This window comes from Bipolaris victoriae, assembly GCF_000527765.1.
Source record: "Bipolaris victoriae FI3 unplaced genomic scaffold scaffold_34, whole genome shotgun sequence".
In the NCBI taxonomy this organism is placed as follows: domain Eukaryota; kingdom Fungi; phylum Ascomycota; class Dothideomycetes; order Pleosporales; family Pleosporaceae; genus Bipolaris; species Bipolaris victoriae.
Window position 1 is genome coordinate 27,335 of NW_014575358.1, and position 12,771 is coordinate 40,105.

Consider the following 12,771-nt stretch of genomic DNA (forward strand, 5'->3'; position numbering starts at 1 on the left):
ACATCTAATTCGGCTCCCATAGTTTTCGTCTATTACCGCCCCGGACTGGGCCTACTTTGGGAGCCGGACGAGAGAATGAGTCGGGGTCAAGTGGTGCGTTGGGGTCATGACGAGGAGCTGGTGGGGCTCGGAAAGTCGGGCCTGGGGGAACGTACGCACCCCGCGGAGCAAAGTTACCACGACCTCGAAAGGGTGCAGCGCCGCGACCGCGAGGCGATCCATGCCCACCGCGTCCACCACGAGGGGATTGCTGCTGGGTTGTACGCGCGAAATCGTTGGGATCGAAAACACGTGGGTTGGGGCTATTGGTAGCTGCTGGACCTCGAGGGGCGCGCTTGAAGAGAACCTCATCCTCATCGTCCGATGTTTCCTCGGGCTTAGTCTCTTGTGCGGGACTGGATTTGGGTCGCTCCGCTGCTTTAGACGCGCCTGAGTTGTTGCCCTTAGCAGCACTGGCTTCGACCTCGAGTTTGTGAATGGTCAAATGGTTCTTGTATTCACGATCTTCACGAGCAACCGCATCCCGTAGCTGTTCGAGGCGCTTAGCGCGGATGCCGAATTTCTGGGCGATTGCCTGCTTCGCAGGGTCGTTTGTGAGGAGAATGAAGGACTCGAGGGCCGCATCTGGGTTTCCTTCCTTGTTGATGCGCCATAGGATGTGATTGAAGAGTGGCTGGAGGTAGATGGGCACGGGGCCCTTGGTCGCCTTCCCAGAACGGGCGCCGCCGGTGCTGTTACGAGCGGTACGGTCCGGGGAGCCCCCGATCAAAGCGGCAGCCTTGTCGGCGTGTGTGGCTCGGTTGGCGGGCTTGGTGCTCCTGCTGGAGAAGGAGCGCGGGGACTCGAGCGTCTTTGACATGTCGTCGAAGCTGTGAGTCGAACTCATGGATGTCTCGTCGGACATGTCAAGGGCGTTGAAGGAGCTCTCTAGGTCTTCGTGGTAGTCATCGTCGTCCGACTCGCTGTCTTCCATGGAGAGCAGGGTCTCGGGGAGTAGGAAATGCTCCACCTCGGCCCAGGTGCTGTAAGCTTCGTCGGCGCCTTCGAGCTGGACGCGGCTTGCGGCCTCGTTGGACGTGACTTCATCGAGCCATTTGACGGCTTCGCGCGCGTCGGCGTTGATGCGCTCGGTGCCATTCTTGAGGCGATGGAGCTGGGTGAGGGCTTTATTCTCATGTTAGCGGGGGGACAGGGAAGCGGCAATTCTGTGATCGCCTACTGTGCAGCGGGACAAAGAGGCGGATGGCGTCCTGGGAAATCCACTTGCGGATGCCGTCGCGCGTGCTCTTCTTGACGCCGGCGATGAGGGCAGTGTCGTCGACGATGCAGTTGAATACCTTGCGCCTGGGCGGCTCGGGCGCGCGCATGGCCGTATCGGGCTTGCTGGGCCGGGAGGGAAAAGTGCTTCGACGCATGGTGGCGCGGGTGCCGTGGTGGCGATGGGGAAACTTGTCGCAGCGATGGGAAATGTGATGGTGGGCGGGCGAGGGCGGATATTGATTGCTGCGTCTGGGTTGGGAACCACGGGTGCGGCTTGCGCTGTTATTATCGGCGGCAGCTTTGCTGGGCGGAGCAACAATCCATTCGTCGTGGCGCAGTGTTTCAAGGCGTGGGCATTGTAGTCGCGCTGGGTTGGGGCAGCGCGCGAGGAAATGAGTCAGGCTGAGGAATGACGCAGCCCTTCATAGTCGTTGCGTTGGTGTGTTACTGTCACGGCGGTTGGGCAAGTGAAGTTAGGGCCCGCATTCCCCCAGCGATGAGGTGCTCACGCCAAGTGGGGGTTGCGCCACACAGCCACAGTTCACGCAGCATTCCATTCCTCGACCTTGCAGTACATACTACGTAGTTGCTAGCCTGGCCAAAATACAGTAAAGCCCGCCTTATTTCACTCATGCTCGCTCAGTAGCTCTCCACCTCGTTGCCCCTGCCACTGCTCATGTCTGGCATCCAGCCTTTGGGACGCTCGTTTCCACGCACTGTGAGCCCATACAGCCCTTTCTCAACCTTGTCTACACACTCCCGCATTACAGGCATTTTCTTCGTCTCCAGCTCAGCTGCAAATTTGGATCCCCCAGGCACCTCAAACATCTCGAGCTGCAGCCGAACCGCCCTCAAGTCGTCCAGGACAGTCCGTGGTTTCTGCGTCTCACTTGCAGCTGGCGTCTGTTCATCAATCTCCATCTTGTCACTGGCGTCTTCCTGGTCGTGCTCTTGCTTCAGCCTCTTGTTTGACTCCGCCTGTTTGCCGGATGGGAGTTTTCCACTGGTAGCCATGCTTGTGACAGCGAAGCGCATGAGCTCGCCAGTCATGTCACACACACCCAAGATGTAGTCTTCTGGGGTAAAAGCAATCGGTCCCGCTTCACCGCTCATGCTAGCAATTCGTGATTTTGCTTCATCGTATGAAATGAGTGACTGGGTTTCCAGGTAATGTTGGAAACTGAGTGCTTCCATGAACTCTTGATTTCCGCCTGTGATGTTATGAGAGTATCGATAGGCATTGAGTCCTTGAAGATCGGCAGCAATGCTCTTGTATCGATCCTTAATAGTTTCCCAGTACTCAGCATTCTTCTTAGTGACCCAGGGTGGTAATGCTTGGCCAACAGCCCGGACCCTAGTCTGGTCAGATGATTACACGGGGATTGTGATGGAAGGCAGCTCACCTCTGAAGGGTGAAGATGCTGTTGAACTGTTAGTTGCTGAGTCGAATTTTCTTAAAAAGTCCAATACATCTTCTTGCTTGACGCGGTAATGTCGCGCGATGCTTTAATGATCCTTTCTCGACGATCATGATGCTCGTCCAGCTCTGCACGGAACCCTTCGAACATGCCCACAAAAGGTGATGCCGATTGTTCTGGCTTTTCGTCCGCCATATTTCCGTCTCTTGGTCGTTTGAGCCCCATTGGTCTGCCTGGGTAATGCCTTGTAATCGACGTCAAGCAAACGCTGAGACTATGCACTAGTGCACGTTATCACGTGGGAGCTATTCCTCTTGTGGACTAGATCTATGCGACTGCTCTTGCATGCTGCGGAAGCCACCATCTCCTTTCCCCTTGCACTTGGCCAATCCACGTACTCTTCAATCGTTGCTTCCTACACCCTCTTTCTGTCTTGTGTTTTTCCTTTGAGACTGTGCTGGTTCTGTACCCTTCAATGACACAATGGCTCTTTCCTCCTTTTTCCGCAGTCCTATTTTGGTCTTCACAACTTCTATTGTCTTGCGCGCTGTCTTCCTCATTTATGGTTTGTGGCAAGATGCAAATTCACCAATGAAGTACACGGATATCGACTACTATGTCTTTACTGATGCTGCACGTTACATCTCGCGGGGCCAACCGCCATACGCCAGAGACACGTATCGCTATACGCCCCTCTTGGCATGGCTTATCTATCCTACTGTATGGTCCGGAAAATTCTGGTTTTCTTTCGGAAAGATTCTCTTCGCTGTTGGAGATGTGGCTACTGGATGGATGATGTTCCGAATCTTGAAGGAGTACAAGAAAATGGGAGACGAGAGAGCACTGAAATTTGCAAGCATTTGGCTACTAAACCCTATGGTAGCTACCATAAGCACAAGGGGTAGCTCCGAAGGGCTGCTTGGAGTATTTGTCACCGCACTCCTATGGGCAGTGTTAGCAAAAAAGGTACCACTGGCTGGTTTCTTATTAGGATTCGCGGTCCATTTCAAGATATACCCATTCATCTACGCCATCTCGATCGTCTGGTTTCTTGACGAGACCCAATTCCGATCCACGAAATCGGTCGCTTCGCAACCTTCACGATCACTGTTTGGTCAGATTCAAGCCTTCATTACTCTGCCTAGGTTGTCCTTGGCCTTTTACAGTCTCATCACTTTTACAGTCTTGAACCTTGCCATGTACCAGATGTACGGCTGGCCGTTCCTTGAGCATAGCTATCTCTATCACTTGATCCGTAGCGATCATCGCCACAACTTCTCGCCATACAACACATTATTGTATCTCAATTCTTCGCCAAATCCATCGGGCCTAGAATCACGTTCAGCATCCTTCGAGCTGGAGCGGCTCGCATTCCTTCCGCAGCTGCTGCTCAGTGCTGTTTTCATCCCACTTGCGTTGGCGAAAAAGGATCTACCAAACACGATGCTAGCGCAAACCTTTGCATTTGTCACTTTTAACAAGGTTTGCACAAGTCAAGTAAGTCATGTGGGGCATCTGGAATCTCGCTAAGACACTGATTTTTCCAGTACTTTCTCTGGTACATGATGTTCCTCCCATACTACCTTCCACAATCAACGTTGCTACAATCAGCCCCTATTGGCATCGCTGCCATTGTTGCTTGGATTGTTGGCCAAGCCGCCTGGCTTCAACAAGGCTTTCAACTTGAGTTCAACGGTCATTCAACGTTTTTACCAGGGCTTTGGTTGTCTAGCATTCTCTTCTTTCTCGTCAACGCTGGTATCCTCAGTATCATCATAGACGACACTAAACAGAAGCCAACACAAAGCAACATTGTACAAGAGAAAAAGAAACAGTAGTCAAGCTATGAACACGTATCCTGATATATCTCGAACCGGATGTTCCCATCATCTTATTCAATGAACATAGGGATCCATGTTCGCTGGTGATAACACATCACTCTGCGCTGCTTACCGGGGCAGAGCAAAGAGGGCTGGAAGTCAAAATGGGAAAATACCGAAGACAAGGACGTGAATGCTTATTAGGGAGCCCTAGATTTTAATGAGGCCATGCTCCTTCTCCACCAGAACAGCCCGCAACAGCACCCTAATAGAACTTTCACAAGAAATTCAATATATTAGATGTAAGCGTGTACTATACTAAATGAGTGTTCTTTCTCCTCTTTACTAGCAGTTGTTGCATTGACTTCCATAGTCTATCTGAAGTAGCAAAACACAGATATTTTTGTTTATAAAATTGATCCAGGAGTCCAGTAAGGAGAAAATAACAAGAAAGCTAGTGTGGCACCAAAAATCAAAAACTCCTTCCTGCCATTCGTGCGTCAAAAAGAGTTAGGATTAATGCTAAATTTGGCTTCAAAATCTATGATGTTGGGTTTTTGGTGTTTGAGGGAGAGATTCTTCTCCTCTGTATAAATAGACCTTCATACTAGGAACTACCAACGATGAACCCGCAACCAAAGAAACTTAGGCAATCACTTTCTCAAGCCGCCCTCAAATAACCCCCTTCCCCAACAGCCACTCAATAGTTTCCTCACACCATGGGCACCGCTTCCACGGTGGTGGCAACCCAGCATCAAGATACCGTTTACTCACCAACTCATATTGATCCCTCCCAACATGCTCTCCCATAATATGTGCTGACCACAGTTTTTCAGCATCCGCGTCCACCGTCTCGGTATTACTATTGGCCTCAGACTCCGTGGTGGTTAGCTCACTTATGGCGGAGTAATGGGTGGACCATGGTGAAGCACTTACACTTTCCTGTTGCGAGGGCTCTAACGTGTAAGTCTCCACCGCAGTACCCCCAGTATCCCCAGTACCCTCAGTACCCTCAGTACCCTCAGTACTTGAAAACTTTGACTTCTTCTTAGTTGACAATGAAGATATTCTACGAGGGGCTTTGATCTTGTAGAGCTTGCGTATGGTACGTGGGTTGCGGGGGAGGAGATTAAATGTCTTGGATATGGGTCCTGACCTTGGGGCTGGGTCTCTCCGATTTATGGTCGAGCTGGGTGTTTGTGGCGTGACGAGCGAAGAGTCTTCCGAAGGCACTGTTGGCTTGGGTTTTAGCCTACGGGGCATGTTAATGAAAAGGGAAGAGGGATGGGGTTCGTATGTATACAATTGGTGGAATATGTAGTGCATGGAAGATGAAAGGAAATTCTTACTCCTGATATATGCGTAATCGAAGATTTGTGGAAGATTTCAGAGGAACCACGGTTCACAAACACGGTGTTCCGTCTCAATGGCTTGCTACAGTTATTGCTTTCCAAATTCAGTCCCATAACCCTTCCTTTCAGGACTCCAAATCTTCTCCTTTTGAAACACACATCTCCTCTTAGGAATATGAACCCATATCAACACTTGCGACAAACGTAATAGCCCATCCTCATTCTTTCAACCCCTTTTACTTCCCTTCATTATCGCCCAACCCCTACAAAAACCTCCGGAAAGCAATCCACACTGAACTTTCAAAAACATCTTCCCGTACCCTCAGATCCAAGTCTTCCTCCTTCCCCGTATCCTTCCAAATTTTTTCCAATTCCACTACTTCCGTATCGCCAGACTGTGAAACAGGTATCAAGAGTATCGCACTAGGGTTGAATGCAGAATATGTCGGTATCCAGACTGTATCCTGACCATCTGTACCGTCTTGCTTTTCTTGATGTTTTACCTTTGTATCATGCGACTTGTTCTGCGCAGTTATACCGCTGATATACCGGTACAAAGCAAACTTATCAGGTCGAAAGGATGGTTTTGGTGTCAAGATGCGGGGTGGTGGGATGGGGAGTATGAAGGGGCGCCGAGGAAGAAGTGTATGGTGGATGTGCCTGGGTACGGAAAGGAGATGGCGAAGTAGCATTTGAACACTGGGAGGGAGATAAAAAGTGTGACTCTAGTTTTTCCCTTCTATTTGAAGTGATTTGAGTAAGTAGTATGTTTACAGATTGGGGATTTTATGGAGAGTCAGGACTGCGGTGTTGTATAGATGGTGGTAAAGCATTGTGAAGCTTAATCAAGAACATTGTTGCAAGCATGTAGATACGAGGGATATGTTTTTGGCAATGGATTTCTGTGCTACGAGATTCGCCCAACTCTCTAGTCATCGGAGTGAAGAACAATGGAGAGCCTATCTCAACCACAGTTTGACATGCGGGTCGGACCCTTTTCGACCACAACCTTGTAGCGATATCACTTGTTAATATTGGTGTATCTACACTACATTTTCAACATTGTAAATTGATAACAGCGGTTGCCGAACTTAATCCTGCATACAAACTCATAGATCAACCACGGCGATCTTGGTACGTAAGTTGACCGCACACCAAGCCAAAACTGCGGCAGTCGCATCTCTTTCGCTTTTCTGTCATAGACGCATATCGTGAATGCTGACTGCCGAAGAGAGCGGACTGACCGGAAAGTTTGTTTTGACTAATTATCACGCGCTAAGGCGACGTTTGGGTCCCGTCATTTGCTTGCGGTGCTTTCTCGGCGGCGGTCCTCCCGCCATGGTAGGCCACACATAAGTATCTAAGAGCAGTGAGTTCGTTTGAATGACCTACAGCCCAGAAAACAATTGAAACCGTTCATCCTCATCATTTGCTTCATTGTAAAGCCACTGCATTCGTCATGACTCAGTCTGAAGACACTCCACCCCAGATGCCTGCCTGGTACGTGCCAAATGCGACCGAGGACAATGTAGCGCCGGAAATCCGCGAGGTCCTCATAGGCTACAGCGGCATTCCGCGGGACCAAGTCCTCAACCACATCATGAAAATCCGTGATGAAGCTTGGAAAGTCTATCCGTATCCATGTATCGGTCAATTTCGATTTGTCGATCGCAGCTTTACAAAGCCTTCCAAGGAGTTCGATGAGATAATACAACGCGTGCGCAACGGTGAAAAACTGCTAGATATGGCGTGTTGCTTCGGCCATACAATACGTGAGCTGGTGCATGCCGGGGCGCCAGCCGAGAACATTGTCGGTTGCGACCTCCAAGCCGACTTCATCGAATTGGGATACAAGCTTTTCCAGGATCGGGACAAACTTGCAACCAAGTTTATCACGGCAGATATTTTTGATCCTGATTCCGCGCTTGTAGAGTACAAGGGGTATTTTGATATTATCCAGGCGGGCAAGTTCTTCCATCTATGGGGCTACGAAACACAGATCGTAGTCTGCAAAGCTGTTTTTGAATTGCTGCGGCCTCGGCCAGGCTCGATGATCGTCGGTTCACAGATTGGAGACCTAGAAGCTGGGGAAGGACCCTCACCAGTAGGGAAGATGTTTCGGCATAACCCAGAGAGCTTCAGGGAGATGTGGGAGAAGATAGGAAAGGAATTTGGTGTCAAGCTCACAGTTGAGACCCGGATGACAAAACTCGCCGAAGGGCATTTTAGGTTCTCAGATCATACCAGAATGCTTTGGTTCACCATCCGCCGTGAGTAGCTCTGCTGTATTTCAGAGCCTATTCCGTTGTCCAGACATGTACTTGGCAGCTAAGCGCCGGGCTGCAGGGGCCTACTTACCTGTGGGTCTTCGAATCGTCTGGACCATGTACAATACAGATCAGCCAAGATGAAGGGATGATTTCCGGAAGTGATCGCGCTGGCTTCAGCTGTATCTGGAACAAAAAATAAATCGTGGCTGTTTTTGTCGTAGCGCACCTGCACTTGGATTTTGCCGGAACCGGGATCTGTAGGGATAATGTACCTGTTCACGGCAACGCCAGCCGCTTTCTAGTATATGCATATTTCCCCAAAGTCTTCCAGATTCCATGTTCAATTTCTCGTGTTTGGCTAATTGGCCACCATACCGCTCGACCATACAGCCGGTACAGCTATATTGCTAGCTGCAGGAACCAGAGCAAGCTTCTGTACGATGGTCATGCTCCACAATATCTCCCGGCGGGTGGCGGTCAATTGCTTCGTGTTCATTAACTACTCTTGTCAAGAATAGTGGTTTGTTCTTCTGAGCCGAGGTGCTTTGACCGAAAATTTAGAAGCCCAAGAGCCCAGCCGTTCATTTATTTCATATTGGAACCCACAATGCTGCATACTTTTTGACTATATTTACACTGCGCAGTATGAGGAAAGATAGGCGTCTCTGGATCTATTATAAGTATTGATCTTTCTGGTCAAAGATCACTATCCGGCACCAGTTGAGAGCTCGGCACTTTGTGAAAGACCTTACTACCACTTGAGGCCTGTAAACCATCAACATGAAGGTCTCAATCCTCGCTGCAGTATTTGCTGCAACAGCTGAAGCGGCAGTCCGTGGAAAGAGGCAAGCTGGAATTCCCGACGGTAAGAAGAGTCATTTCTCAGAAAAAGCTCACTGCTAACAACATGAACAGTCAGTCAGTGTGGGCTGGACGCATTCGAAGGCCGCACGTCCGAAGCATTGCTTTTCTGTTCCAATATTTTGAAGTCAGGAACGGCCACCACTACTGTGACCAATGGATTCACGAGGACGACGACTACGACGGCCACGACCACGACCACGGTGACGATTTCGCCTTCAGCCACCCCTAAGCCGACGCCAACACCAACTCCTACACCGACTTCCAAGCCGACTTCTTCTACTCCTGTACCTCCATCTTCATCTTCTACCCGGATACCGCCATCGTCATCATCTATTCCCTCTTCCACAACACCATCCTCTACGCTAGTCTCCTCGACTCTTGTGTCGAGTCCTTCTCCGTAAGCATCCATTTCCTATTCTACTTAGTAACCATAAGTTACTAACGAGCCCATAGTACACCCACCGCACCACCCAGCTGCGGTATCGCAGCCTACGTCAAAGTAACCCCAGCGTACTACTTCGAATCAAGCGGCACAAAGAATACCTTCGACGCCTGCAGCGCCCTCTGCAAAGCTGACTCCAAATGCAAGAGCTTCGGCTACGGAGAAGCAAACTGCATGCTCTTCGATGTGACTGTGTACGTATCCCCTCCTCATTCCCCCTCCACTACTACTATCGCTAACTCCCGCCGCTTTAGCTCCGAGAACACAAACCTCAACCCAACATCCCCATACACCTTCTACGATTCCTCTTGCCCCTCTGAGATCCCCATTCGCAAGCGCTCCCCTCAACTCAACATCTCGATCGGCCTGCCCGGCGGCATTGGTATCTCACTTGGCCTGGGTAATGCGGGTGTCTCGTCTGCATGCTCGTGCCTTATCACTAGTGGCCCGGCTAGAACGACGGTGACGAGGACGGTGAGCAGCGGGACTACGACGACGACTACGGCTGTTAGTACGGTCACGACGACGAAGGCAGCGGCGAAGTGAAACAATTGGGGGAGGGTAGGGGTTGAATTAAGTAGATAGGAATTGAGTATCATTTTGATGTTTAGTGTATTCGTATGGTCGTGTTGAAATTTGTCTAATTAATACATATGTCTTGCTGCTAACGCAGTATAGATCCCATAGGACGCCTTTACTGAATGCTAAACCGAATGCTCTTCGCTGCGTCTTGTTCTGAGTCAAACTTGGATCCAGAATAACTGTCGGTCCCTCGCTTCTCCGGCGCAAGATATTACCGTGCCGCAATTTTCCTTGTAGTGTCGCATGCGTTCTGCTCAACGCAGTTCATAAACACCAACCCTGCTCCCAATCAAGAATCCCAAGTCGAGACCGATTTGCCTCCTCACTCGGTCCCATCCTCACCTTCCTGCTCTTTCTCTCCCTCTTTTCGCCCAATAATCTTCAAACCACCCCCTACACTCATTATGAACCCAACACCCTGCAAAATGCACCGCCAAATCCCCCTCACTCCACAGCATACGCGGCCCCCCAGCCGCATACGCATTAAAACTGCGCTGCGGAAAAATGCCCACATGCTTCCTGACCAACTCATGCTCAAGCATCAAATGCTTAATCGCATTCTGCTCGGCGAGATGATGTTCCTTGCCCATCAACATGGTTTTATCCGTCATCATTTCTAGAAAGAAGCGTGTGAACGCTGAGCGCCGGAAAAATACCGATCCAGCGTTAACGAATTGGTGGTCCTGCGTTATGAGGATGTCGACATCTTCGGCGCGGTAGCGGGTTGGTGTGTAGATGTTTGTTGGGGGTTTGGTGCCATTGAGAAGCATGGTGTTGCGCATTATGCTTTTTTCAATGGCGGAGGGGCTGAGGATGGTGGAGATGAGGGGGACGGAGGGGGTCATGATGATCATGTCGGCGTCCATGAGCCAGATCCATTCGGCTTTGGGGTGGAGGTAGAAGGCTTCTGCCAAGGCGGGGATTTTGGCCCATACCTATATCTGTTGTTAGATATTTTGGGGGTTGGATAAGAGGTGGAAGCGGGCGTACCCGGTGAGAATCTCCAATATCGTAGCGACTTGTGTTTAGCCAGAGGTTGGTGTAGCCGTGTCGATTACAGTATTCTTCCCGGTTCTCCAGTACCCGCTCTAGTAGGTTGGGGATCTGGCTGTTGTGGCCGCCTCCATCGCTTGCTGTTAAGATGATGACGTTTTTGGGTTTCGGCTCGCGCTTGAATCCATTGAGGCTACTTGCGTAGTCGGGTACGTCCCAATCCCATTCAGGTTCAAACTTGAAGTATTGGGTTTGAGGTTGCTCGTCGTTTGTTTTCAGTTCTACTACGGTATCACCCGTTATGTACTCGCGATATCGCTGAATGGGAATTGCATGGTGGTAGCTTAGGGGAACGATAACAAGGAAAACAGCGAATGTAGCGAACGCGAGTCTGCGTAAAAGAATGGTCTCAGCTATCTCAGTCTATCAATAGAAGAGGGTCCAGAGGCTAGCCGGGTGTTGTTTGCATGGCGATTTGGATAGAGGTATGCATGAATCGCGTTGCCGAAACTAGTTCTGGATGAGGAATCTACTCACTTCTTTGTCCACCGCTGCGAAGACTGCATACTGTCTGTCATTAGGGGCGCAGGAGCGCTTTTATATCGAAAGGAGCTGGGTCAAAAAAAGGCATAGTTATTGGAATACGCGCCTTCTCAGTGAGATATATACTTTTGTTTGTACGTAAGTCAGCATTTAATTCAACAGTCATCAAGATTAGGCCGAGAAACCGCATTGTCGCCTTTTCAACAGGATATGCTGGTGAGCCATCCGGGGTTTTGCACAGCGGTGTTAGTCCAAAAGGAGGTGTAAGGTTCTGACGAGATTATACGCGCGGGACGACTGGCTAGCGTACCAAGGTTCCTGAATAGGAACAAAACAATGCTATCCGTAAGTATCTTAATAATTGGGCCTTTTACTGGCAACTGCCGTTCAAGTTTTGCTGATGCAGTGCTTGTCAGTACTCACAGCGAGTATGTCTTTTCGTTTACTAAAAATGAAGCAATAAGCAAAAATACAACGAATCCAGTATTCATTTAAGAAAATTACCTCTACACGGCTCGACCCGACAACACCTCGTAAGTTGCTTACGTTGTATCGCAAATCCTAGCGAGTCTTCTATTAAAACAGGCATGTCCTTCCATAAATCTCCAAGCAGCCAATCAACCGCAGCAGGGCAAGCTTAATCAGCGCTAAGTAAAAAGCGGCACTCCCAAATCTTCCGAACGGAACCCTCACCTCACAACCCCAGCAGCTTGGCCAATACCAAGAAAACAAAAGAACTCAATCCCTCCTCAAATCGAAAGCCGTTCAGCGTAAAAAAAAAGGAAAAAAGGGGAAAGGAGAAGAGACAAAAGAAAATGTCATATCTAACCCAAATCACAAACCTAGCCGAATACCTGGCCTGCATCAAAGCCACAGCGGGCAAAACCATCCTCCTCGCCTACTGGCCCGAAGACTCGACCTCCAACGAAGTCGTTGCCGCGCTGCAAAAGCTCTTACCAGCATCCAGCTACGCAGAGCACGAGGTGGTAGATGTATACTGCTTCGACATGTATTCGCTGCCGGAGCTGGGCACCATGCTGGATGTCAGTTTTGTGCCGACGCTCATGTGGTTTATGGATGGGGTGATGGATCCGATTGTATGGCATGAGGGTGTGGCGATTGAGGGTGAGAGCGTGGAGAGGGGGGTTAAGCGCGTGGTGGATAGGGTCAAAGGGGGGGATATTGCGGGGGAGGATAGTGATGATGATTGGTAGGTTGGGGGTGATG

At 50.0% G+C, this 12,771-nt stretch overlaps 9 protein-coding genes across 9 annotated transcripts; 5 read left to right on the forward strand and 4 right to left on the reverse strand.

Moving 5' to 3' along the window:
* Window positions 1–4: 4 nt before the first annotated feature.
* Window positions 5–1,415, reverse strand: COCVIDRAFT_96979 (hypothetical protein; the record flags this gene model as incomplete). The annotated part of the gene is made up of 2 exons (XM_014702012.1): window positions 5–1,164; window positions 1,220–1,415. The coding sequence occupies 2 exons, from the start codon at window positions 1,413–1,415 to the stop codon at window positions 5–7; spliced, it is 1,356 nt and encodes a 451-aa protein (XP_014557498.1).
* Window positions 1,416–1,899: 484 nt separating this feature from the next.
* COCVIDRAFT_97051 (hypothetical protein) lies at window positions 1,900–2,873 on the reverse strand (the record flags this gene model as incomplete). Its single annotated transcript, XM_014702013.1, has 3 exons — window positions 1,900–2,614; window positions 2,664–2,681; window positions 2,731–2,873. 3 exons carry the CDS (start codon window positions 2,871–2,873, stop codon window positions 1,900–1,902), a joined length of 876 nt encoding a protein of 291 aa, XP_014557499.1.
* Window positions 2,874–3,161: 288 nt separating this feature from the next.
* On the forward strand, window positions 3,162–4,516 carry COCVIDRAFT_25840 (glycosyltransferase family 50 protein; the record flags this gene model as incomplete). The annotated part of the gene is made up of 2 exons (XM_014701979.1): window positions 3,162–4,175; window positions 4,226–4,516. The coding sequence occupies 2 exons, from the start codon at window positions 3,162–3,164 to the stop codon at window positions 4,514–4,516; spliced, it is 1,305 nt and encodes a 434-aa protein (XP_014557465.1).
* Window positions 4,517–5,170: 654 nt separating this feature from the next.
* Window positions 5,171–5,824, reverse strand: COCVIDRAFT_96845 (hypothetical protein; the record flags this gene model as incomplete). The annotated part of the gene is made up of 1 exon (XM_014702014.1): window positions 5,171–5,824. The coding sequence occupies one exon, from the start codon at window positions 5,822–5,824 to the stop codon at window positions 5,171–5,173; it is 654 nt and encodes a 217-aa protein (XP_014557500.1).
* Window positions 5,825–6,135: 311 nt separating this feature from the next.
* Window positions 6,136–6,318, forward strand: COCVIDRAFT_96996 (hypothetical protein; the record flags this gene model as incomplete). The annotated part of the gene is made up of 1 exon (XM_014702015.1): window positions 6,136–6,318. A coding segment is annotated over one exon (183 nt), but the record flags the coding sequence as incomplete, so codon positions are not given.
* A 991-nt stretch (window positions 6,319–7,309) lies between these two features.
* On the forward strand, window positions 7,310–8,128 carry COCVIDRAFT_96924 (hypothetical protein; the record flags this gene model as incomplete). The annotated part of the gene is made up of 1 exon (XM_014702016.1): window positions 7,310–8,128. One exon carries the CDS (start codon window positions 7,310–7,312, stop codon window positions 8,126–8,128), a length of 819 nt encoding a protein of 272 aa, XP_014557502.1.
* Window positions 8,129–8,900: 772 nt separating this feature from the next.
* Window positions 8,901–9,972, forward strand: COCVIDRAFT_25843 (hypothetical protein; the record flags this gene model as incomplete). Its single annotated transcript, XM_014701980.1, has 4 exons — window positions 8,901–8,985; window positions 9,036–9,381; window positions 9,438–9,620; window positions 9,681–9,972. The coding sequence occupies 4 exons, from the start codon at window positions 8,901–8,903 to the stop codon at window positions 9,970–9,972; spliced, it is 906 nt and encodes a 301-aa protein (XP_014557466.1).
* A 374-nt stretch (window positions 9,973–10,346) lies between these two features.
* Window positions 10,347–11,567, reverse strand: COCVIDRAFT_15222 (glycosyltransferase family 34 protein; the record flags this gene model as incomplete). The annotated part of the gene is made up of 3 exons (XM_014701969.1): window positions 10,347–10,943; window positions 10,999–11,392; window positions 11,539–11,567. 3 exons carry the CDS (start codon window positions 11,565–11,567, stop codon window positions 10,347–10,349), a joined length of 1,020 nt encoding a protein of 339 aa, XP_014557455.1.
* Window positions 11,568–12,359: 792 nt separating this feature from the next.
* On the forward strand, window positions 12,360–12,758 carry COCVIDRAFT_96892 (hypothetical protein; the record flags this gene model as incomplete). Its single annotated transcript, XM_014702017.1, has 1 exon — window positions 12,360–12,758. One exon carries the CDS (start codon window positions 12,360–12,362, stop codon window positions 12,756–12,758), a length of 399 nt encoding a protein of 132 aa, XP_014557503.1.
* Window positions 12,759–12,771: the final 13 nt, after the last annotated feature.